Raw genomic sequence first — 27593 nt, 5'->3', positions numbered from 1 at the left:
GGAGATGTCCAAGAAGAAACTATGATTGTCTCCAGTCCTCTCTCCTTACTCTGTCCCCATGTCTCCAGTCCTCTCTCCTTACTCTGTCCCCATGTCTCCAGTCCTCTCTCCTTACTCTGTCCCCTTGTCTCCAGTCCTCTCTCCTTACTCTGTCCCCATGTCTCCAGTCCTCTCCCCTTACTCTGTCCCCTTGTCTCCAGTCCTCTCTCCTTACTCTGTCCCCTTGTCTCCAGTCCTCCTTACTCTGTCCCCTTGTCTCCAGTCCTCTCCCCTTACTCTGTCCCCATGTCTCCAGTCCTCTCTCCTTACTCTGTCCCCATGTCTCCAGTCCTCTCTCCTTACTCTGTCCCCATGTCTCCAGTCCTCTCTCATTACTCTGTCCCCATGTCTCCAGTCATCTCCCCTTACTCTGTGCCCATGTCTCCAGGCCTCTCCCCTTACTCTGTCCCCATGTCTCCAGTCCTCTCCCCTTACTCTGTTCCCATGTCTCCAGTCAGTCCTTACTCTGTCCCCATGTCTCCAGGCCTCTCCCCTTACTCTGTCTCCATGTCTCCAGTCCTCTCCCCTTACTCTGTCCCCTTGTCTCCAGTCCTCTCTCCTTACTCTGTCCCCTTGTCTCCAGTCCTCCTTACTCTGTCCCCTTGTCTCCAGTCCTCTCCCCTTACTCTGTCCCCTTGTCTCCAGTCCTCCTTACTCTGTCCCCTTGTCTCCAGTCCTCTCCCCTTACTCTGTCCCCATGTCTCCAGTCCTCTCTCCTTACTCTGTCCCAATGTCTCCAGTCCTCTTCCCTTACTCTGTCCCCATGTCTCCAGTCCTCTCTCCTTACTCTGTTCCCTTGTCTCCAGCCCTCTCTCCTTACTCTGTCCCCATGTCTCCAGTCCTCTCTCCTTACTCTGTTCCCATGTCTCCAGTCCTCTCTCCTTACTCTGTCCCCTTGTCTCCAGTCCTCTCTCCTTACTCTGTCCCCATGTCTCCAGTCCTCTTCCCTTACTCTGTCCCCATGTCTCCAGTCCTCTCTCCTTACTCTGTCCGCATGTCTCGAGTCCTCTCCCATTACTCTGTCCCCTTGTCTCCAGTCCTCTCCCCTTACTCTGTTCCCTTGTCTCCAGTCCTCTCTCCTTACTCTGTCCCCATGTCTCCAGGCCTCTCTCCTTACTCTGTCCCCATGTCTCCAGTCCTCTCACCTTACTCTGTCCCCATGTCTCCAGTCCTCCTTACTCTGTACCCATGTCTCCAGTCCTCTCTCCTTACTCTGTCCCCTTGTCTCCAGTCCTCTCTCCTTACTCTGTCCCCATGTCTCCAGTCCTCTCTCCTTACTCTGTCCCCATTTATCCAGTCCTCTCTCCTTACTCTGTCCCCATGTCTCCAGTCCTCTCTCCTTACTCTGTCCCCATGTCTCCAGTCCTCTCTCCTTACTCTGTCCCCATGTCTCCAGTCCTCTCTCCTTACTCTGTCCCCATGTCTCCAGTCCTCCTTACTCTGTACCCATGTCTCCAGTCCTCATGTCTCCAGTCCTCTCCCCTTACTCAGTCCCCATGTCTCCAGTCCTCTCTCCTTACTCTGTCCCCATGTCTCCAGGCCTCTCTCCTTACTCTGTCCCCCCATGTCCTCCCCATGTCTCCAGTCCTCTCCCATTACTCTGTCCCCTTGTCTCCAGTCCTCTCCCCTTACTCTGTTCCCTTGTCTCCAGTCCTCTCTCCTTACTCTGTCCCCATGTCTCCAGGCCTCTCTCCTTACTCTGTCCCCATGTCTCCAGTCCTCTCTCCTTACTCTGTCCCCATGTCTCCAGTCCTCCTTACTCTGTACCCATGTCTCCAGTACTCTCTCCTTACTCTGTCCCCATGTCTCCAGTCCTCTCTCCTTACTCTGTCCCCTTGTCTCCAGTCCTCTCTCCTTACTCTGTCCCCTCGTCTCCAGTCCTCTCTCCTTACTCTGTCCCCTTGTCTCCAGTCCTCTCTCCTTACTCTGTTCCCTTGTCTCCAGTCCTCTCTCCTTACTCTGTCCCTTGTCTCCAGTCCTCTCTCCTTACTCTGTTCCCTTGTCCCCATTCCTCTCTCCTTACTCTGTTCCCTTGTCTCCAGTCCTCTCTCCTTACTCTGTTCCCTTGTCTCCAGTCCTCTCTCCTTACTCTGTTCCCTTGTCTCCAGTCCTCTCTCCTTACTCTGTCCCCATGTCTCCAGTCCTCTCTCCTTACTCTGTCCCCATGTCTCCAGTCCTCTCTCCTTACTCTGTTCCCTTGTCTCCAGTCCTCTCTCCTTACTCTGTCCCCATGTCTCCAGTCCTCTCTCCTTACTCTGTCCCCATGTCTCCAGTCCTCTCTCCTTACTCTGTTCCCTTGTCTCCAGTCCTCTCTCCTTACTCTGTCCCCTTGTCTCCAGTCCTCTCTCCTTACTCAGTCCCCATGTCTCCAGTCCTCTCTCCTTACTCTGTCTGTGTTTTTCTGGTAAAATCCCTTGTAAAGGCTGTGTGTTTGGTGCATGTCTGCTGTGTGAAGAAGATAGAGGACAGTGTCAATGAGGGATTACCTTCGGGACATTCCAAACCCCTGCACCCTTGAGACTCAAGGCAATCATGCTAAGCTATGGATGCTAAAGTAGATTATCACAGCCCTGCTGATAGCATTCAGCCCCATCTCTGCTCATTTACTTTTATGGCCTCCGAGGTAAGTTTGGGCTGATAAGTAACTGACTGGCATCCTATTGTTTTCCAATGTCCCCTAGTCAGTCAACATAGCCTGTTCAAGCCCTAAATCAACGTGCCTTGAAGGTACCATAAATGTGGATCTGGGCCTGGTGGGTATTCATAAAGTGTCTCAGAGTAAGAGTGCTGGTCTAGGGTCAGTATTAGATCATAATGAATAAGGTTATCTGGACAGAGGGGGACTGATCCTAGATCAGCACTCCTAGTCTGACGTGCTTTATGGATATGGGCACGGGTGTAGAAACATCAACATCCTGTATAAGGATAACATTTTACGAACCTAGTTGCTCCGTCCATTGTAAAGGGAAAACACATACGTAGGTTAGAATGGTTAGAATTTTTTCTAGGCTATTTTGTAATCGTCTCCCATTTTATAGCTAAAGTGCCTTGCGAAAGTATTCGGCCCCCTTGAACTTTGCGACCTTTTGCCACATTTCAGGCTTCAAACATAAAGATATAAAACTGTATTTTTTTGTGAAGAATCAACAACAAGTGGGACACAATCATGAAGTGGAACGACATTTATTGGATATTTCAAACTTTTTTAACAAATCAAAAACTGAAAAATTGGGCGTGCAAAATTATTCAGCCCCCTTAAGTTAATACTTTGTAGCGTCACCTTTTGCTGCGATTACAGCTGTAAGTCGCTTGGGGTATGTCTCTATCAGTTTTGCACATCGAGAGACTGAAATTCTTTCCCATTCCTCCTTGCAAAACAGCTCGAGCTCAGTGAGGTTGGATAGAGAGCATTTGTGAACAGCAGTTTTCAGTTCTTTCCAAAGATTCTCGATTGGATTCAGGTCTGGACTTTGACTTGGCCATTCTAACACCTGGATATGTTTATTTTTGAACCATTCCATTGTAGATTTTGCTTTATGTTTTGGATCATTGTCTTGTTGGAAGACAAATCTCCGTCCCAGTCTCAGGTCTTTTGAAGACTCCATCAGGTTTTCTTCCAGAATGGTCCTGTATTTGGCTCCATCCATCTTCCCATCAATTTTAACCATCTTCCCTGTCCCTGCTGAAGAAAAGCAGGCCCAAACCATGATGCTGCCACCACCATGTTTGACAGTGGGTATGGTGTGTTCAGGGTGATGAGCTGTGTTGCTTTTACGCCAAACATAACGTTTTGCATTGTTGCCAAAAAGTTCAATTTTGGTTTCATCTGACCAGAGCACCTTCTTCCACATGTTTGGTGTGTCTCCCAGGTGGCTTGTGGCAAACTTTAAACGACACTTTTTATGGATATCTTTAAGAAATGGCTTTCTTCTTGCCACTCTTCCATAAAGGCCAGATTTGTGCAATATACGACTGATTGTTGTCCTATGGACAGAGTCTCCCACCTCAGCTGTAGATCTCTGCAGTTCATCCAGAGTGATCATGGGCCTCTTGGCTGCATCTCTGATCAGTCTTCTCCTTGTATGAGCTGAAAGTTTAGAGGGACGGCCAGGTCTTGGTAGATTTGCAGTGGTCTGATACTCCTTCCATTTCAATATTATCCCTTGCACAGTGCTCCTTGGGATGTTTAAAGCTTGGGAAATCTTTTTGTATCCAAATCCGGCTTTAAACTTCTTCACAACAGTATCTCGGACCTGCCTGGTGTGTTCCTTGTTCTTCATGATGCTCTCTGCGCTTTTAACGGACCTCTGAGACTATCACAGTGCAGGTGCATTTATACGGAGACTTGATTACACACAGGTGGATTGTATTTATCATCATTAGTCATTTAGGTCAACATTGGATCATTCAGAGATCCTCACTGAACTTCTGGAGAGAGTTTGCTGTACTGAAAGTAAAGGGGCTGAATAATTTTGCACGCCCAATTTTTCAGTTTTTGATTTGTTAAAAAAGTTTGAAATATCCAATAAATGTCGTTCCACTTCATGATTGTGTCCCACTTGTTGTTGATTCTTCACAAAAAAATACAGTTTTATATCTTTATGTTTGAAGCCAGAAATGTGGCAAAAGGTTGCAAAGTTCAAGGGGGCCGAATACTTTCGCAAGGCACTGTATGTTGAAAAACAACTTGTTATTGTGAAGTCTCTTCTTTTCGGTGACAATTAAAATGATACATGAGCCTTGTGGGTGTGTGTGTGTGTGTGTGTGTGTGTGTGGCATTGGATTCTGAATATAATTAGTCTTCAGTTTTACGATGGTGAACTTGAGTCCCAGATCATATGATCATATGAATGAAAACAGTTTGTAGACATTCTGGTGTTGACATGCCCTTGTATCACTAACATAAAAGGTAATCTGTGTTGGCGAGAGAACATCCTATCTTTGTGTGTGTTTGTATTTCTGTCTCTGTAATGCAGGTCTAAGTGACAGTGTCTGGCTTGGTGTCTCTCTCTCTCTCTCTCTCTCTCTCTCTCTCTCTCTCTCTCTCTCTCTCTCTCTCTCTCTCGCTCTCTCGCTCTCTCTCTCGCTCTCTCTCTCCTCATAAGGTGAGGAGACACAGACGGTGACCTGGATGTCAGACTGGAGGGAAGGTGTGTGTGTCTTCAAGCATGTGTGTGAGATGTACTATCTGCTCTAATATCAAAGACATACAGTTCTCTCCTGCTCCCGTCGTCTGACCCATTTTCATGGCCCCCCCCACTTTTCAGTTACATGAGACTTACACACACACACACACACACACACACACACACACACACACACACACACGCACACGTACACACACACACACACACACACACACCCACACACACACACACACACACACACACACACACACACGCACACGCGCACGCACACACACACACGCACACGCACACACACACACACACACGCACACGCACACGCACACACACACACACACACACACCATAGAGTTCACTTATTTTACGACTGCTCCTATAACTAATCTGATACTGACATGACATTCGAGGAATCCTCAGTGAAGAAGGTAAACGTCTCGTGGTTCACCTGGTTTCTCAGAACCCAGTCTTCAGTGAAGAAAGTAAACATCTCGTGGTTCACCTGGTTTCTCAGAACCCAGTCTTCAGTGAAGAAGGTAAACGTCTCGTTGTTCACCTGGTTTCTCAGAACCCAGTCTTCAGTGAAGAAGGTAAACATCTCGTGGTTCACCTGGTTTCTCACAACCCAGTCTTCAGTGAAGAAGGTAAACATCTCGTGGTTCACCTGGTTTCTCAGAACCCAGTCTTCATTGAAGAAGGTAAACATCTCGTGGTTCACCTGGTTTCTCAGAACCCAGTCTTCAGTGAAGAAAGTAAACATCTCGTGGTTCACCTGGTTTCTCAGAACCCAGTCTTCAGTGAAGAAGGTAAATGCCTCAGTGGTTGACCTTGGCTTTGATCTTATTTCTCAGAGCTCAGTCTTGAGAAACGGCCAATCATCAATGTCCTCCTGAAAGGAGCCAATGACTTAAGTCAAGTAAGTCTTCCGGTCTGCTTCCCCAATGGCACCATATTCCCTACGTTGTACACTACAACAGCCCTATGGGTCCTGGAGAGGAGATCCATCTCAGAGGGCCTTCACTATCACGAGTAGAGGGGACTGGAGCCTTCACTATCACGAGTAGACGGGACTGGGGCCTTCACTATCACGAGTAGAGGGGACTGGGGCCTTCACTATCACGAGTAGAGGGGACTGGGGCCTTCACTATCACGAGTAGAGGGGACTGGGGCCTTTACTATCACAAGAAGAGGGGACTGGGGCCTTCACTATCACGAGTAGAGGGGACTGGGGCCTTCACTATCACGAGTAGAGGGGACTGGGGCCTTCACTATCACGAGTAGAGGGGACTGGGGCCTTCACTATCACGAGTAGAGGGGACTGGGGCCTTTACTATCATGAGTAGAGGGGACTGGGGCCTTTACTATCATGAGTAGAGGGGACTGGGGCCTTTGCTATCATGAGTAGAGGGGACTGGGGCCTTTACTATCATGAGCAGAGGGGACTGGGGCCTTTACTATCATGAGTAGAGGGGACTGGGGCCTTTACTATCATGAGTAGAGGGGACATGGGCCTTCACTATCATGAGTAGAGGGGACTGGGACCTTTGCTATCATGAGCAGAGGGGACTTGGGCCTTTACTATCACGAGTAGCGGGGACTGGGGACTGGAGCCTTCACTATCATGAGTAGAGGGGACTGGGACCTTTGCTATCATGAGTAGAGGGGACTGGGGCCTTTACTATCATGAGTAGAGGGGACTGGGGACTGGAGCCGTCACTATCATGAGTAGAGGGGACTGGGGACTGGAGCCGTCACTATCATGAGTAGAGGGGACTGGAGAGGCTTGTATTTTTGTAACTGTGTGAGTGAGTGGAGCTCAGTGGAGCTCACTTCCTGTTGTAAATGTCCCTTTTGTGTGTGGTGGTTTCCTGTCCGGAGTGACACCAGTGATCCCACTGTGGAGAAAGACACCCACAGGACCTGCCCTCAACCCCAAGGGAACCAAAAAGTGTCTGTGTGTCTGTCAGTGGTTGGGACTGTAGGATGGACACAAGTACTATCCAAAGAAGAAGAAGCAGACATTACAGCTCCGCGTCTGAGGAAGACAACTCATACAAACCTAGAACTGACTGAGAACGTGCTGGTTCACATAGAAACACCAAACTATTTTCCTCCTTCTCCAGAGGAAGCTGGGAGTTGCCCTGGTCTCTGTCATCTTAACACTGAGGTGGAGGTGCGAAAGCGTTAAACAGAGTAATATACAGTACAGCAACTCTTAACAGGATGCCTGGGTGAAAGAGTGTCAGAGGGACAAGGAGGAGGAGGAGGAGGGTGGGGGGGGGGAGTGCTTGGACTGGAATGCGGACCTTGCTGAACAACTGCAACTCCTCTTTACTGTACGGGCGGATGTGTGTGGAGGTCTTGTCAACAGCCTTGTAGGCGAGACCTCGGGCTCCTTCATTAAGTCTCTGAAAGGACCTCCTAATAGGTGGGAGATGTCCTCTAGGAAAGTGTTGCGCCTCAGGGCGAGGACAGAGGGAGAGTAGCATGGGTTGCAAGTCAGGGAAGAGAGTCCTTCTTTGTGAAAGTTAACCTATTAGCCCCGTGACTTAGTTGCATTTTCCGTGAAAAATTTGGGCGGGGAAATTGGTCCCTACGGCAGAAAGGGGTGGATGGTTTGGAGCTGAGAAGAGTCTTTGATAAGACATTTGGTTTGGTGTCACAAGTTTTCTGAGATGAAAAGCGTTTCTCTGAAGAATGAATCCGGGCTGACACGGCATGTGTTTTGGATAGGTATTTACCTGGATAATGGATTCCAATTTGATATCCCTACAGATAAGATTTCTCTCTAAATTGAATTTGAGTTATTTTGACCATCTGACTGATGAGATCAGACCTACTAAGTTTACATTTAGTTGACTAGTGTTTTTGTATTAAACATATGCATCACTACAGACCCCACATACAACAAATGCTAGATAGTTCAACAGAACCAATGCCCTTGTTCCATTAAGTTCCTCCTTTTCCTCCTAAAGGCACTAACTCTAGTTAACATCTAGGATGTAAAGGTGATATGACAGTGTCTTGAGTCATTTTCAAACACAGTGAACCTATTGTTTTAGACGAACAGTGAGCAACAGTTGCCAGACGGCCTGATTCAAACACACAGCCAGACAGGCCTTCTCAACACATTAGGTTGCATTTTGACTAAATATGGGGCTCCCCCAGGGTCAGTTCTGTGAACGTTGCAATTCGGTGAATCAGAGGGTAAAATGCCACAGTTGCAAGTTAAACAAACATCCATATTCCAAAAAGGGAAGGAGGGAGAGAAAAAATAGACAGACAGACAGACAGACAGACAGACAGACAGACAGACAGACAGACAGACAGGGAGTACAGACCAGGCAGGGCGGGTCAAACACAGGAAGGAAACCACAAGACTCCAGCAAAGTCAAGCCCTGAAGAATGTCTGTCTCTCCAAAATGCATAGTAGTTAGTTTCACACACACACACACACACACACACACACACACACACACACACACACACACACACACACACACACACACACACACACACACACACAGACACACAGACACACAGACAGACAGACAGACAGACAGACAGACAGACAGACAGACAGACAGACAGACAGACAGACACATGTAAACCACTTCCTTGCTCCTCCTCTGCCATCTTGTTTTATGAACAGCTACTTTTCTGGCTCTGCAGGGCTACTAAATCCTGAGTTTGGGTGAAAGGTCATGCTCTCTCCATCCTGCTGGGTGGATGCCCATCATTGTGTTTATATATTACCACTGGCGCTATTTCTAGATCGGAGGCAACAGTGTTCCCGACACGGAGCCTCCCTCCTCCACCCTCCTCTTGCCGCAATCAAGGAAAAAGGACATGCCTCCATTTTTGGAACGATGGATCCGAGACAGGAATAGGGCAAGACTATGAATAAAACAATATCCACGTGACTCAATTTTAAAACAAACTGTCATGGTGTTTCGGATCCTACATCTGTAGTTGCGTCCTCTGACAGGGGGAAAGGATGTGTTTTAATGGGCCCAATCATTGTGACTTCATAGAAACCACAACAGAGGAGTCTCTTTGGTGAGTAAAGGAGGAGGAGGAGAAAAGAAAGAGAGAGAGAGACAAGCATTGACTGTGCACAGACTCAGTGAGCATAGGCTTGCTATTGAGAAAGGCCGCCATAGGCAGCCCTGGCTCTCAAGAGAAGACTATGTACACACTACCCACACAATTAGGTGGAAACTGAGCTGCACTTCCTAACCTCCTGCCACATGAATGACCATATTAGAGACCCACAAAGAATTTGAAAACAAACCCAATTTTGATAAACTCCCATGTCTATTGGGTGAAATACCACAGTGTGCCATCACAGCAGCAAGATGTGTGACATGTTGCCACGAGAAAAGGGCAACCAGTGAAGAACAAACACCATTGTAAATACAACCCATACTAATGTTTATTTATTTTGCCTTTTGTTCTTCAACTATTTGCACATAATATGACATTTGTCTATTCTTTGTCTATTCTTTGTTTATTCTTTTGGAACTTTTGTGAGTGTAATGTTTACTGTACATTTTTTATTGTTTATTTCACTTTTGTTTATTATCTATTTCACTTGCTTTGGCAATGTAAACATATGTTTCCCATGCCAATAAAGCCCCTTAAGTTGAACATTGAAATTGAGAGAGAGAGAGAGAGAGAGAGAGAGAGAGAGAGAGAAAGAAAGAGAGACAATTATATAGAGTGAGCGAGAGAGAGAGGAAGATAGAGAGCGAGAGAAAGAGAGAGAGCGAGAGAGAGAGAGAGCGAAAGAGAGAGAGAGCGAGAGAGAGAGACAGAGAGAGAGAGAGAATCTCCCAAGGCACAGATTACATGGAGGCTCTCTGCATGTTTGCCAGTTCAGGGTGCTGACACAGTGAAGCGCCCCACAGCCAGTCTTCACTTTCATCTCCCCCTCAGGCCTCCTCTCCACTCTCTCCACCCCGAGACACCCACTCTAGAGTACCCAGCCCAGCCAGGGGCTGCCTTATCAGGTGCAGGTGAGGGGAGAGGGAGGGTAAGAACCAAAGGCTCCATTGTTTGGCCTACGGGCCAAGAGAAGAGGGGAAGATAGGGGAGGAATGCTCAGTGGAGAGGCTGATCAAAGATCAAAGACTTATGGGGATTGGGGGAAGAAGGGAGGGATAGAGGGAATGGGGGAAGGAAAACCATCATCGTTGGTATTGTGTTCATACAATAACTCTTGTATGAGAGAACAGAGTGAGGAACGAGGTGACGGTAATTGACCGTATCATAACAATCCCCACCACATATTCTTAGTGGGCGGCCACTGTCCTAATCCTTCCTCTTTCGTTCCTCGATTCTCAAAATCTTTCTGCCTGAGACAATCAACTTCCCGAAGAAAAGGATGCTAGGTAAATGAGTAATGAGTCTTCGGGGCTGTTTTAGAGGTCCGTGATGAATGCACCTGAAATGGCACATATTCCCTCATTTAAAAGTCATCCAGTAAAGGAATAAGCTTCATATACGGTTGTTTATGTAATTCCATGCTGCCAACTGACATTTCGGGTGCAGACCACCACGTCTGATTTGCGGTCTCGGCATCTGCAAAAACCTCCTCCGAGCATGTTGGTCTATTGCATTCTTCCTCCCTCTTCAGTATGATTTCAGGAGGGAGACAACTAGGTAGGCTACAGGAAGCCTGGAGGTATTTACACCGAAGAGCAGGAGATAGACAGGAACTACAGGAAGCCTGGATGCATTTACACTGAGGAACAGGAGATAGACAACAACTACAGGAAGCCTGGAGGTATTTACACTGAGGAAGAGGAGACAGACATGGACTACATGAAGCCTGGATGTATTTACACTGAGTAGCAGGAGACAGACAGGGACTACAGGGACCCTGGAGGTATTTACACTGAGTAGCAGGAGACAGACAGGAACTACAGGAAGGCTGGAGGTATTTACACTGAAGAGCAGGAGACAGACAGGAACTACAGGAAGGCTGGAGGTATTTACACTGAGTAGCAGGAGACAGACAGGAACTATAGGAAGGCTGGAGGTATTTACACTGAGTAGCAGGAGACAGACAGGAACTACAAGAAGGCTGGAGGTATTTACACTGAAGAGCAGGAGACAGACAGGAACTACAGGAAGGCTGGAGGTATTTACACTGAGTAGCAGGAGACAGACAGGAACTACAGGAAGGCTGCAGGTATTTACACTGAAGAGCAGGAGACATACAGGAACTACAGGAAGGCTGGAGGTATTTACACTGAAGGGCAGGAGATAGGCAGGAACTACAGGAAGGCTGGAGGTATTTACACTGAAGAGCAGGAGACAGACAGGAACTACAGTAAGGCTGGAGGTATTTACACTGAGGAACAGGAGACAGACAGGGACTACAGGAAGGCTGGATGTATTTACACTGAGGAACAGGAGACAGACAGGGACTACAGGGACCCTGGAGGTATTTACACTGAAGGGCAGGAGATAGGCAGGAACTACAGGAAGCCTGGATGTATTTACACTGAAGAGCAGGAGACAGACAGGAACTACAGGAATCCTGGAGGTATTTACACCGAGGAACAGCAGGAGACAGACAGGAACTACAGGAATCCTGGAGGTATTTACACAGAGGAGCAGGAGACAGGGATGATAAAGAGTGGATTTGGAGCAGCTATCCCAGGAATCAATACATTAAGTCCCTGTGTCTACTTACAGACTCAGGTCAACGTAACATATTGCCTAAAGTGGGGATATGGAAACATATCATCACTCCCAAATAAACCCATGTCAAATTACACAGCGCCCATCTGTTTTCTATAGCATACTATAGGCTATTCATCCTATCCATCTGTTTTCTATAGCATACTGTAGGCTATTCATCCTAAACATCTGTTTTCTATAGCATACTGTAGGCTATTCATCCTAAACACCTGTTTTCTATAGCATACTGTAGGCTATTCATCCTAAACATCTGTTTTCTATAGCATACTGTAGGCTATTCATCCTAAACACCTGTTTTCTATAGCATACTGTAGGCTATTCATCCTAAACATCTGTTTTCTATAGCATACTGTAGGCTATTCATCCTAAACACCTGTTTTCTATAGCATACTGTAGGCTATTCATCCTAAACACCTGTTTTCTATAGCATACTGTAGGCTATTCATCCTAAACACCTGTTTTCTATTGCATACTGTAGGCTATTCATCCTAAACATCTGTTGTCTATAGCATACTGTAGGCTATTCATCCTAAACACCTGTTTTCTATAGAATACTGTAGCCTATTCATCCTAAACACCTGTTTTCTATAGCATACTATGGGCTATTCATCCTAAACACCTGTTTTCTATTGCATACTATAGGCTATTCATCCTAAACACCTGTTTTCTATAGCATACTGTAGGCTATTCATCCTAAGCATCTGTTTTCTATAGCATACTATAGGCTATTCATCCTAAACACCTGTTTTCTATAGCATACTATAGGCTATTCATCCTAAACATCTGTTTTCTATAGCATACTGTAGGCTATTCATCCTAAACACCTGTTTTCTATAGCATACTGTAGGCTATTCATCCTAAACACCTGTTTTCTATAGCATACTGTAGGCTATTCATCCTAAACACCTGTTTTCTATAGCATACTGTAGGCTATTCATCCTAAACACCTGTTTTCTATAGCATACTATAGGCTATTCATCCTAAACACCTGTTTTCTATTGCATACTATAGGCTATTCATCCTAAACACCTGTTTTCTATAGCATACTGTAGGCTATTCATCCTAAGCATCTGTTTTCTATAGCATACTATAGGCTATTCATCCTAAACACCTGTTTTCTATAGCATACTATAGGCTATTCATCCTAAACATCTGTTTTCTATAGCATACTGTAGGCTATTCATCCTAAACACCTGTTTTCTATAGCATACTGTAGGCTATTCATCCTAAACATCTGTTTTCTATAGCATACTGTAGGCTATTCATCCTAAACAACTGTTTTCTATAGCATACTATAGGCTATTCATCCTAAACACCTGTTTTCTATAGCATACTGTAGGCTATTCATCCTAAACATCTGTTGTCTATAGCATACTGTAGGCTATTCATCCTAAACACCTGTTTTCTATAGCATACTGTAGGCTATTCATCCTAAGCATCTGTTTTCTATAGCATACTATAGGCTATTCATCCTAAACACCTGTTTTCTATAGCATACTGTAGGCTATTCATCCTAAACACCTGTTTTCTATAGCATACTGTAGGCTATTCATCCTAAGCATCTGTTTTCTATAGCATACTGTAGGCTATTCATCTTAACCATCTGTTTTCTATAGCATACTGTAGGCTATTCATCCTAAACACCTGTTTTCTATAGCATACTGTAGGCTATTCATCCTAAGCATCTGTTTTCTATAGCATACTGTAGGTTATTCATCCTAAACGTTTGGTTACATCATTTCTAGGGCTCAGAAGCGTGCAGTTCGGAGCATCCCTGGGGCGGCAGGTAGTCTAGTGGTTAGAGTGTTGGACTAGTAACCGAAAGGTTGCAAGATTGAATCCCTGAGCTGACAAGGAAAAAATAGTTGTTCTGCCCCCGAACAAGGCAGTTAACCCACTGTTCCTAGGCCGTCATTGAAAATAAGGATTTGTTATTAACTGACTTGCCTCGTTAAATAAAGGTAAAATTAAAAAATCCCTCTGGTTGTCGGAGGGAATGCTTCTGTTTCCGTGGTGACGGTAAAATGAACCATGAATGGCCCAATCTTTCATGTTGTCACCCCCAAAGCACTAACACACTGTGAGTGTGATGTCACATGGTTCCAAGAGATATTATATAAATGGGGCTTTGATGTGACAATGAACACTGGTCTCTGTGCGCCAGTAAAATCACTCCCCTCCGCAACTCATGATACCCATGTCCAGGGTTCCATCACATAACCCCAGTGGTGGGGGCGGGGGGGGGATGTTGTTAGGTAACACAGCTTCAGGAAGTGGAACTGATGTTAACAGAGCCCCAAAATGTCAAAAACAGACTTTAAAGTGGCTTTATAGTTAGTTACTGTAGTCCTTAAGCTACTACATGTGATTCTGAGCAGAAGGTCATTGTGAAAAGTTGCGTAATTGAAAAGAGAGCACACACACACACACACACACACACACACACACACACTCCTCTCCCATCTCTCCTCCCTCCTTCCCCTCTCCCTGGTATTGTTTTCTGGTGCACAGAAGACTTGGGGGGGGGGGGGGGATTTAATGAACGCAGCGCCCCTGCTGCTTCTTTGACAGTGCCTCTATCCAGTCCGGCTGTTTCCTGGTGACACTGTGTAATACCGGCAGACGACAAGGAGACTGGAGACTGGTCAGAGCCAGAGTGGCTCTCAATCCCTCCCCCCCTGAGAGGATTTTGTCTAGAAGGGATCTTTTGTCAAAATAAACTTTTTGTAGCATGTTTAAGGAGAATTAACAAAGCAGGTTAGAATAATTAGTGCAGCAGTTAAGGAGAATGAGGCTAAGGTTATGAAAGGGGTTAGGGTTAGGGTTAGCTAAAAATGACCCAAAAAATGTGAGTCAATTTGACAAAAGCTGTATCAGCTCAAATTGAACTCAAATCAAAAGAATGGCACTCACATCTCATATAGCGCTAGTGAATGAGCAGACCTGGTTTAAAAACAACAAATAAAGCATCATGTCATAGCACAACACTACTCCCCCATGTGACACACTTGTTGTGTGTATGTACTGACATGTATGTGTAATTGACAGATGCACACACACACACCAACACACACACACCAACACACACACACACACACACACACACACACACACACACACACACACACACACACACACACACACACACACACACACACACACACACACACACACACACAGTAATGTATTTTCGTTATGTGTTGAACGCCAGTAAGACTAGCTGTCGTCATTGGAGTCGGCTATCGGAGATCCACATGCTTCGTAAACAGGTGTAAACTAGCAGGGATGTGTTTACTGACAGGTCCTATTTTTGATAGCCAGCCAGGTTGTTGCTAATGGCTAACTAACTGAACTAAAGGAAAATACCCGAGCCACAATGTCTACATGTTGTCCCTCCAGGTCTGGATGCAGGATTTACAACAGGAAATGCCATTGCTGGGGGGTGGGAGGTGTGTGTCTGTGTGTACGCATGCATGTGTGTGAGCGTGTGTGTGTGTGTGTCTGTGTGTATGCATGCATGTGTGTGTGTGTCTGTGTATGTGTGTGAGAGTAGGGGGTTGGAGTGAGGTCTGGGGAGGTTTGGGGATCTATCTGACAAGCCGGAGAGTCTGGTTTCTATCTTCATCCTCCCGGTGATGGGTTGGGGTTAGGGTGATGGGTTGGGGTGAGGGTGATGACTTGGTTTAGGGTGATGAGTTGGGGTTAGGGTGATGAGTTGGGGTTAGGGTGATGGGTTGGTGTTAGGGTGATGAGTTGGGTTTAGGGTGATGAGTTGGGGTTAGGGTGATGAGTTGGGGTTAGGGTGATGAGTTGGGTTTAGGGTGATGAGTTGGGGTTAGGGTGATGAGTTGGGGTTAGGGTGATGAGTTGGGTTTAGGGTGATGAGTTGGGGTTAGGGTGATGACTTGGTTTAGGGTGATGAGTTGGGGTTAGGGTGATGAGTTGGTGTTAGGGTGATGAGTTGGGTTTAGGGTGATGAGTTGGGGTTAGGGTGATGAGTTGGGGTTAGGGTGATGAGTTGGGTTTAGGGTGATGAGTTGGGGTTAGGGTGATGAGTTGGGTTTAGGGTGATGAGTTGGGGTTAGGGTGATGAGTTGGGGTTAGGGTGATGGTTTGGGGTTAGGGTGATGGGTTGGGGTTAGGGTGATGGTTTGGGGTTAGGGTGATGAGTTGGGGTTAGGGTGATGACTTGGTTTAGGGTGATGAGTTGGGGTTAGGGTGATGAGTTGGGGTTAGGGTGATGGGTTGGTGTTAGGGTGATGAGTTGGGTTTAGGGTGATGAGTTGGGGTTAGGGTGATGAGTTGGGGTTAGGGTGATGAGTTGGGTTTAGGGTGATGAGTTGGGGTTAGGGTGATGAGTTGGGGTTAGGGTGATGAGTTGGGTTTAGGGTGATGAGTTGGGGTTAGGGTGATGACTTGGTTTAGGGTGATGAGTTGGGGTTAGGGTGATGAGTTGGGGTTAGGGTGATGGGTTGGTGTTAGGGTGATGAGTTGGGTTTAGGGTGATGAGTTGGGGTTAGGGTGATGAGTTGGGGTTAGGGTGATGAGTTGGGTTTAGGGTGATGAGTTGGGGTTAGGGTGATGAGTTGGGGTTAGGGTGATGAGTTGGGTTTAGGGTGATGAGTTGGGTTTAGGGTGATGAGTTGGGGTTAGGGTGATGGTTTGGGGTTAGGGTGATGGGTTGGGGTTAGGGTGATGGTTTGGGGTTAGGGTGATGAGTTGGGGTTAGGGTGATGGGTTGGGGTTAGGGTGATGGTTTTGGGTTAGGGTGATGGGTCAGGGTGATGGTTTGGGGTTAGGGGTTAGGGTGATATTTGGGGTTAGGGTGATGGTTTGGGGTTAGGGTGATGGGTTGGGGTTAGGTTGATGGTTTGGGGTTAGGGTGATGGTTTGGGGTTAGGGTGATGGGTTGGGGTCAGGGAGATGGGTTGGGGTTAGGGTGATGGTTTGGGGTTAGGGTGAAGGGTTGCGGTTAGGGTGATGGTTTGGGGTTAGGGTGATGGGTTGGGGTTAGGTTGATGGGTTGGGGTTAGGGTGATGGGTTGGTCAACATATGGGTCTGATACATGTTATCTGAATACACATCATGTGTCTCTCTTTGACATCCTGGGATATGCCAGAGCCTCCCCCTCCACTCCTGCTGTCTCTGTCTCTCCTTCTATCTCTCCTGCCCTGCGCCTTCCTCCCTCCCCTAGCTCTGAGCTGAACCCAGGAGAAAGATATTAGATTAATAAATGTCATCCTCTGACCTTGTGTATGGCTCCCAGACCCCATGCATTATTGCCTGTCTGGTCTCATTGGCGGACGCACACGCATACGCACGCGCGCACACGCACGCACGCACGCACGCACGCACGCACGCACGCACGCACGCACACACACACACACACACACACACACACACACACACACACACACACACAATAATTTCAGTTCCACGTTATTCACCACAGACATGTCTTCATCAAAATCATACCAATCTGTTAAACTGCTGAAGGGAAAATAATATGTACATGTAACCGGTGGGAATCGAACCCGGTCAACCCAATGTGTGACGTAACCATTAGACCCAAAGGACTCCCTGAAGGTGTGAGAGTGTCATTTGAGCTCACAAGTGTCAGACAGGGCTACCTCATCACGAGAGTGTGACACAAAATCAGCTCCGCTACACACACACACACACACACACACACACACACACACACACGCAGGAAACCAACGTTATATGAGAAAACTGAAAAGCATGATGACTCACCGTTTCTTTGGGTTGTCTTGGGCATGGCAGACAGGCTCTGTAGAAGAGACCAACACAGAGGAGGAGTCAGGATTGGTTTTAAGACTTAAAACTGCAACATTGGTACTGAAACATTGGTAACACTTTACATACAGGTGTGGGATCTTAATTTGATCACCATATTGCAGGACAACTTTCCTGTAATGCAGGAAATGTACAATTGAAAGTGTATTTGAGGTTTAAAAAGGCTTCTGAAGTTTGTAATTTCCCCTTTGAAAATTCAAACTTTATTTTCCCTTCCGATAATGTAATCAACCCTCTGTAAAAATGTCCATTAATTATAATCCACATAGTAATTCACATTTCCTGTTGCTACACGATTGTTTTCCTGCTGTAGCAAACTGGCTCAAATTAAGATCCTGCATCTGTACTGGTTACATTTGTTAGAAGCATCTATGGACCTACTGTCATACCATACGGCTTTACTAGATCTGCAAAATGTCCTGCTTATTCACTCCTGATTCCTGGGAATTCTCCACAATGGATTTCTAGAAACGTTGTCAATAGACCTGATTCCTACTGCAGGTATGTCAAGTAGGACACATGAGGCCAACAGGTCTGATTCCTACTGCAGGTATGTCAAGTAGGACAAATGAGGCCAACAGTCCTGATTCCTACTGCAGGTATGTCAAGTAGGAAACATGAGGCCAACAGGTCTGATTCCTACTGCAGGTATGTCAAGTAGGACACATGAGGCCAACAGGCCTGATTCCTACTGCAGGTATGTCAAGTAGGAAACATGAGGCCAACAGGCCTGATTCCTACTGCAGGTATGTCAAGTAGGACACATGAGGCCAACAGGCTTGATTCCTACTGCAGGTATGTCAAGTAGGAAACACGAGGACAATAAGCCTGATTCCTACTGCAGGTATATCAAGTAGGACACATGGGGACAACATGCCTGATTCCTACTGCAGGTATGTCAAGTAGGACACATGAGGCCAACAGGCCTGATTCCTACTGCAGGTAAGTCAAGTAGGACACATGAGGCCAACCGGCCTGATTCATACTGCAGGTAAGTCAAGTAGGACACATGAGGACAACAGGCCTGATTCCTACTGCAGGTATGTCAAGTAGGACACATGAGGACAACAGGCCTGATTCCTACTGCAGGTATGTCAAGTAGCACTCATGAGGACAACAGGCCTGATTCCTACTGCAGGTATGTCAAGTAGGACACACGAGGACAACAGGCCTGATTCCTAAAGCAGGTAAGTCAAGTAGGACACATGAGGACAACAGGCCTGATTCCTACTGCAGGTAAGTCAAGTAGGACACATGAGGCCAACAGGCCTGATTCCTAATGCAGGTATGTCAAGTAGGGCACATGCGGACAACAGGCCTGATTCTTACTGCAGGTATGTTAAGTAGGACACATGAGGCCAACAGGCCTGATTCCTACTGCAGGCATGTCAAGTAGGACACATGAGGACAACAGGCCTGATTCTTACTGCAGGTATGTCAAGTAGGAAACATGAGGCCAACAGGCCTGATTCCTACTGCAGGTATGTCAAGTAGGAAACATGAGGCCAACAGGCCTGATTCCTACTGCAGGTATGTCAAGTAGGAAACATGAGGCCAACAGGCCTGATTCCTACTGCAGGTATGTCAAGTAGGACACATGAGGCCAACAGGCCTGATTCCTACTGCAGGCATGTCAAGTAGGACACATGAGGACAACAGGCCTGATTCCTACTGCAGGTATGTCAAGTAGGACACATGAGGCCAACAGGCCTGATTCCTACTGCAGGTATGTCAAGTAGGACACATGAGGCCAACAGGCCTGATTCCTACTGCAGGCATGTCAAGTAGGACAAATGAGGACAACAGGCCTGATTCCTACTGCAGGTATGTCAAGTAGGACACATGAGTCCAACAGGCCTGATTCCTACTGCAGGCATGTCAAGTAGGACACATGAGGCCAACAGGCCTGATTCCTACTGCAGGTAAATCCCCCTTCCATAAAGGTTGTAAATCTCTGACACTTTAAGTGCTCTCTCATAGGAATGGAATTTAATTCAAGCAAATTCTCAAATATGTTTTACCATGTTTTACAGCTGTCTAATATGATTCAGTACCACCGTTCATTCTTCAGTGTGTGTGTATCTCTCTCTCTCTCTGTGTGTGTGTGTGTGTGTGTGTGTGTGTGCTTGCCTGTTCCAGAGTGCAGCTGGCTACAGAATGTGATTCAAACAAATGATCAGCCATTCCGTTGAAAACATACATCAGAAATACAACATACATAACTTTACTTTTCACTTTTAAGTCAGACCTTTGATCCAGTAAATGTGTGTTCTTCTAGGCCTACACAGAGTTACTGTACGCCATGCGGAAGGCACGGGGCAAACATGTCGTTTTCTGATGTGCAAACGCCTCAATCCAAGGCCACAGCAACAGATAAAGAATTTTCGGGCTGTTTTCCTTAGAGAAGGGGAGAGCGAGAGAGGGTTGTGTGTGTGTGTGTGTGTGTGTGTGTGTGTGTGTGTGTGTGTGTGTGTGTGTGTGGAATGCAGGGGTCTCCCTTGTTCTCTGACATCTGACCTCAGGTCCCGACTGACCTTTGATCTCTGAGCCTGTTTTAATCCAAGACGGGTCCCTGGAATAGATCTGGGGCCAAAGCTTCACACTATGCATATGTTTGTGTAAGAGTGTGTATGTGTGTTCTTAGGTGAACATTTAACTCATTTAGCAGTGGTGTAGCAGTGATGTAATCAAGTAACTAAACTTGATTCCAAGTCGAGTCCTAAGTCCCTAGTATTTGAGTCAGAGTCGTTTATACACAGAAATGGTCCACCCACACAGACAGCGTGGTGAAGAAAGCGCATCAGCGCCTCTTCAACCTCAAGAGTTTGGCTTATCAAATTTGGCTTATCATCTAAAACACTCACAAACTTTTACAGGTGCACAATCGAGAGCGTTCTTTCAGGCTGTATCACCACCTGGTACGGCAATTGCACCGCCCTCAACCGCAAGGCTCTCTAGAGGGTAGTGTGGTCTGCACAACGCATCAGAGGGGGTAAACTACCTGCCCTCCAGGACAACTACAGCACCTGATGTCACAGGAAGGCCAAGGACATCAACCACATCATCAAGGACAACAACCACCCGAGCCACTGCCTGTTCACCCTGCTATCATCCAGAAGGCTGGTCAGTACAGGTGCATCAAAGCTGGGACCGAGAGACTGAAAAACAGCTTCTATCTCAAGGCCATCAGACTGTTAAACAGCCATCATTAACATAGAGAGGCTGCTGCCAACATACTGACTCAAATCTCTGGCCACTTAAATAAATTGACTTAATAAAGGTACCGCTAGTCACTTTAAATAATACCACTTTAATAATGTTTACATATCCTACATTACTCATCTCATATGTATATACTGTATTCTATACCATCTACTGCATCTTGCCTATGCCGTTCGGCCATCTCTCATCCATGTATTTATATGTACATATTCTATTCCTCTCTTTACATTTCTGTGTATTTGTGTGTATAAGGTAGTTGTTGTGAATTTGTCAGATTACTGTTAGATATTACTGCATAGTCGGATCTAGAAGCACAAGCATTTCGCATTAACATCTGTTAACCATGTGCATGTGACCAATAACATTTGATTTGATTACACTCGAATCATGAGTCAAGTCCTAAGTCCCTAGTGTTTGAGTCCGAGTCGTTACACTCGAGTCACGAGTCAAGTCCTAAGTCCCGATTGTTTGAGTCCGAGTCGTTTGTACTCGAGTCAAGTCACAAGTCCTTCGGTAGTGCTAAAAGCTGCAGTCCAACCGTTTTTGAAGCTGAATTTGATGACATTGTTGCATATTTAACTAGATAATACAGCTTTCTAACATTTGCTGTTTTAATGACTGGTATGTTGAATTATGCAAACGTCACTACTGGTGGAACCCGAGTCTTCGACTACAGCACTGCTTTATAGTCATGTTCTAGTGTGTCAGTAAGGCCATATTCATTCATGTATTTATTATTGTCACATACACCAGATAGGTGCAGTGAAATGTGTTGTTTTACACCATCATCCATGGTAGTACGGCACACCTGCAGCAATTAGGGTTAAGTGCCTTGCTCAAGTGCACATCGGCAGATTTTTCACCTTGTTGGCTCTGGTATTCAAATCAGCCACCTTTCGGTTACTGGCCCAACGCTCTAACCGCTAGGCTACCTGCCTCCTCTACACTCTAACCGCTAGGCTATCTGCCACCTCTACACTCTAACCGCTAGGCTACCTGCCACCTCTACACTCTAACCGCTAGGCTACCTGCCACCTCTACACTCTAACCGCTATGCTACCTGCCACCTCTACACTCTAACCGCTAGGCTACCTGCCACCTCTACACTCTAACCGCTAGGCTACCTGCCACCTCTACACTCTAACCGCTAGGCTACCTGCCACCTCTACACTCTAACCGCTAGGCTACCTGCTACCTCTACACTCTAACCGCTAGGCTACCTGCCTCCCTGTTTATAAAGCAGGATTACAACTCCTGAACAACATTATCCAGTTGGTCAGGTCACAGTGAAAACTCCAGTATCTACACATCAAATACTGTGGGAGACGGCTTAGTCCAAAATAGGATTTGCTTCCCTATATAGTGCACTCCTATGGGCCCTGGTCAGAAGTAGTGCCCCAGATAGGATGCCATTTCAGACACAGCCACGGATGTATAGCCAACACAAAGCCTCGTCTCATCCTCTGTTTGTCGGTGTTGATCAGCTGGGTTGATGGCTGGATAAAACTGTTGTCTTGGTCCCAATCTGTCTGTCTCTGGGTTGTGTCCCAAATGGTACCCTACCCTCTATATAGTGCACTAGATTTGAGTAGTTTTACCAGAGTTGGGCCCTGGTCAAAAGTAGAGCAGTAGAGCCATTTGGGACTCAAGCCTCAGTCTCTTCCACAACCCAGTGTCTGAGACCCAGCCATGCATACCTCTTCTAAGTCTTATCTAAATCCCACACAACCTCAATCACATTCACCGCTGGCTGGGCTGGCTGGGCTGGCTGGGCTGGATGGGCTGGATGGGCTGGCTGGGCTGGGTGGGCTGGATGGGCTGGCTGGGGTGGCTGGCTGGGCTGGCTGGGCTGGCTGGGCCACAGTGTGTGTGTCTGTGCACGTGTGTGCAAGTGTGTGTGTGTGTGTGTGTATATATGTGTGTGTGTGGCCAGTGGGGATTCAGAGAAAACAACAGAGGGCTTTATCACACACGCAGGTCACATTTCACATGTGGAAATAGAGAGGAATTCCCTCAACAATTTAGTGCCCTTTAATTAACCTTCCAACAACACTGGGGAGATACCATTACTGCTGTCCCCCTTTAGGGAGAAGTAGGATCCCCTTTAGGGAGAAGTAGGATCCCCTTTAGGGAGAAGTAGGAACTCCTTTAGGGAGAAGTAGGATCCCCTTTAGGGAGAAGTAGGATCCCCTTTAGGGAGAAGTAGGATCCCCTTTAGGGAGAACCTACAGCCCTGTGCTTCCCTCATCGGCAGTTCAATCATTAAATCATCACCACAAATACAACAACCAGCCAGGACCTTGGCTTGGTATCAGAGGTACATTCATATGTCTACTTCAGCTGCTCAGCTCAGAGGAGTTGAACTTCTTCTCCCCCTGTCACAACAATCTGTTCATCGCATTCCTCTGTGTGTAGGAGTGTGTGTGTAATCTGTGTGTGTATGTAATCTGTGTGTGTAATCTGTGTGTGTGTAATCTATGTGTGTGTGTAATGTGTGTGTGTGTGCATAATGTGTGTGTGTAATGTGTGTGTGTAATCTCTGTGTGTGTGTGTGTGTAGCCTGCCAGATAACTCCTGTGAACCTCGTCATGGCCACTTTAACAATTGGCTTCATTATTGTTTATTTTTATCTACTCACATTTGTCTACTTCCTGGTGTGTGCACAGTTTAGGTTAATCTCATTGTTATGCCATCGGGACAATGGTAGAATCTCTTCTTGTGTGGTGTGTTTTAAAACACAGGCCTCCACTGCCTCATTTACTACAGCTAATTTACAGGTGGAGGGAGGGAGGGAGGGATGGAGTGAGAGAGGCAGGCAGGCAGGCAGGCAGGCAGGCAGGCAGGCAGGCAGGCAGGCAGGCAGGCAGGCAGGCAAGCAGGCAGGCAGGCAGGCAGGCAGGCAGGCAGGCAGGCAGGCAGGGAGAGAGAGAGAGAGAGAGAGGGAGAGGGAGAGGGACAGAGAGAGAGAGAGAGAGAGAGAGAGAGGGAGGGAGGGAGGGAGGGAGGGAGGGAGGGAGGGAGGGAGGGAGGGAGGGTTGGAGGGAGGGAGGGAGGGAGGAGAGAGAGACAAAGAAAGAAAGAAAGAAAGAAAGGGGGGAAGGAGAGAGAGGGAGAGCGAGAGAGAGAGGTGTGTGGATGTGAGAGTATGAGAGTGTGTGTATTTGTGTCTGTGCATGTCTACATGTGCACGTGTGTGTACGTTCTGCAGGGTGTGTATGACACAGGGGCCAAACAACACTATACAATGCAGCGCTTTGGCATGTGGCTCTAGTCTTGCATGATGTAAATCGAGTCCGCCATGCCAGACCACCAGACCACCACCCCTACCACCACCCTCCCCTCCCCCAAAAAACTATCTCCAGCTGCGGACTGGGCCCAATGACTCTGACCACCCATAGTCTCAGCAGACCCAGGGATTAGACAGGCTCAAGCCAAGCAGATCCATTCTCTCTCACCTCACCAGATGGTTTAATTGGTGCCAGTGGCATGGCTATGCTTTGGTCAGGTAAACAGGACGGAGAGGGATGGAGGGAGGAGGACACTGTGTGTGAGAAGGAGAAGAGGAGAGGGAGAGAGGGGTGGGAAGGAGGGAAAGAGAGAGGAAGAGTGAGTCACGCAGAGTGTTTCTGTGTGCGTGTGTTTGTATGTGTGTGTTTGTATGCGTGTGCGTATACAGAGGGCCTTGGTTTTATCTGTTCTCTGGTCTGTGACTGCAGTGTGAGTGTGACAGACCTATCAGCCCTGCACTTATAATGGAATTCATTCTCCACACTCTAAGCCCTGCGCGCACATGCCCTTAAAAACGTTCTCTCTCTTTTCACTGCACCCCACTTCTCAGAGACAAGCCCCCCGTCCCCTGCCTCCCTCGCCCTTACACCTTCTCCCCTCTCCCTGTACCCCATTCCACCTTTTAACAATTTCCAGATGTGTCACATTACATTTGAAGTGTGTCAACAGGACGTGATGTCATCTTTCCTGGTAAGTGAGGGACTACTTCCTGGTAAAGAAATGAGGCCTATACCTGGAAAAGGCTGTACGGACACTCCTGACCTGCTTTGGTTTGTAACAGGTCAGCAGTGTCCGTTTAGCCTCTCCCTCTACACCTGTCACGTGTTTCAGATTACGTTTGGACGTTTTTGAAATGATATTTAACCACACAGGTCAGTTTTGCGCAAGTTGAACACAAAACACAGGTGGTATTGTAGAATGCGTTATAACATTAGATTCAAGACTTCATATTCAAATTCCTATTATTTTTCTGTACACATCAATGCACCACTGCCTGAAGTACATCACATCTTCATAATGTGATATATACAGATGGGTACTAGGAAGTGTTTAACACTAATCTACGTTGGGAAATGGGCACGGTTTACTGAGTGGCTTAAGGAAGCAGACAGCTTCAGCAGCTGCTAGCTGATCATTCCCACACAGGCTGCCAGCCGAGTTGCCCTCTTGTTCAACCTGCTGGACATGAGATAAGGTCTGTACAGGAGTGATGTTGATGGAAAAAGGGAGAGGAGAGAAAGAGAGAGTGACACAGACGCGCACCCCCCCCTCCCCCCCCCCCCCCCCCCCACCCCTCACGCACGCACACACTCACACACAGACCCACCCCGCACACACAGACCCACCCCCCACACATGGACCCACACCCCACACACAGACCCACCCCCCACACACAGACCAACCCCCGCACACACGGACCCACCCCCCACACACGGACCCACACCCCACACACAGACCCACCCCCCACACACAGACCCACCCCCCATACACGGACCCACCCACCACACACAGTGTGTTTGTTTAGAGCACCAAGCCAAAGCAGCAGGCTTCTGGTTTCATCCAGTGTCTGCTGGGATTTAGTGTTAGGCCCTCTGAGTGTAAACGGCTGGCAGGCCAGTGGAATCCATCAACAGATGAGAGATAAACCAACTCCTACCTTCCCCTTCTCCTCCCAACTTCTACCTTCCCCTTCTCCTCCCAACTCCTACCTCCTCCTCCTCCTCCCACTACCACAGACTGGCCTTGTCTGGTCTGGTCCTCCTATCACACTGAGTTCATTGCTGTCCTCCTCCTGACTAACACCTCTTCTTTTTTGCCTTGTTGTTGATGACTGTCCTCATTCGTCTCTTGGCTCTGTGTCTTACCAAGCAGAGAAAATGGGGATCAGTCTCATGAGCTCCTGGATTAGCGTGAGCCTGACTCCAGTAACAATGCTAGCTCCTGGATTAGCCAACGGTGCTTTGGGGGACAACAACAGAGTGGGCTGAGTCCCACAGCAGGGTTGAATTGTCTCATATGGAGGACAGAGGCCATGGTAGACCTCCTGTTTAATGACCTACCTACTCTCGCTTTCTCTCGCTCTCGCTCTCTCTCTCTCTCTCGCTTTCTCCCACTCTCGCTCTCTCTCTCTCTCTCACTGTCTCCCCCACTGCTTTCTCTCACTCTCACTCTGTTATTTCTCTCTCTCTCTCTCTCTCTCTCTCTCTCTCTCTCTCTCTCTCCCCCTCGCTCTCTCTCACTCTCGCTGTTATTTCTCCCTCTCTCTCTCTCTCTCTCCCTCTCTCTCTCTCTCTCTCTCTCTCTCTCTCTCTCTCTCTCTCTCTCACTATCACTCTCTTTCTCTCTCTCTCTCACTCTCTCTTCTTCCTCACACAGACTCAAATACGCATGGACAAGGGCATGCACATGTGTGGGCAAAAACAGATACGCATAAACACACATGCACAGACACGTGCTTGTGGGCACACACACACGCAGCTGCGCCTCCAGATTTCACACACAATGCCACCAGATACCCAACACCATCAGACATTTAATTTAACACAGCCTATCTTCTAATGCCAGACAAGAGCCCTAACCAAACACAAACACCTTCATCATGACGTCTGTTAATAAGGCCCACATTCTAAGTCAAGACTCACGGTTTGACCGTTGTGCCTAAGTAGTGGCTGTGTTGAGTTGTGGTTGAGATGATGTCATTCACACACACACACACACACACACACACACACACACACACACACACACACACACACACACACACACACACACACATACACACACACACATACACACACACACCGCAGGCCTGCTGTAAGTGCCGCAGGCTGCATCACACCTGGTTTTACGATGCGTGCCTGTTGTGTGTCGGTGCTCTGCTCCGCTTCAAGTGTGTTTGTTTGTTACATGATTTACAGACGTTCATTCGGGCTGGAGGGGGTTTCGAGATGCCTCAGTTTACCTGTCATATAGAAGATTTACCATCTATAACATCATCACACAACTATGTGTGTGTGTGTGTGTGTGTGTGTGTGCATCCTTTTGATGTAGTAACCAACAATAATAATAATAACAGTAGTAAAAATAACAACATTAATAACAGTAATATTAACAATAATAAAAATAATAACAATAATAATTATAATAATACTAATAACACACGCACACACACACACACACACACAAACACACACACACACACACACACACACACACACACACACACACACACACACACACACACACACACACACACACACACACACACACACACACACACACACAAACACACACACACACACACTCACTAGCACTATTAACACTATACATCTCTCTCTCAGCAACTAATATGTGTAATGCGATGTGTGCTGGTG

At 47.1% G+C, this 27593-nt stretch overlaps 1 protein-coding gene across 1 annotated transcript in view; it reads right to left on the bottom strand.

The window, feature by feature from the left end:
- Positions 1-27593, bottom strand: part of LOC110510959 (rho GTPase-activating protein 7) — a 164752-nt gene that overhangs the window by 105432 nt on the left and 31727 nt on the right. Inside the window, exon 5 of the mRNA XM_036953903.1 lies at positions 17647-17683. Within this exon, the coding sequence (XP_036809798.1) occupies positions 17647-17683 (37 nt within the window). The remainder of the gene's footprint in view (positions 1-17646; positions 17684-27593) is intronic.

This window comes from Oncorhynchus mykiss, chromosome 19 (genome assembly GCF_013265735.2).
Source record: "Oncorhynchus mykiss isolate Arlee chromosome 19, USDA_OmykA_1.1, whole genome shotgun sequence".
In the NCBI taxonomy this organism is placed as follows: domain Eukaryota; kingdom Metazoa; phylum Chordata; class Actinopteri; order Salmoniformes; family Salmonidae; genus Oncorhynchus; species Oncorhynchus mykiss.
This window is presented reverse-complemented; position numbering and strand designations above follow the sequence as displayed.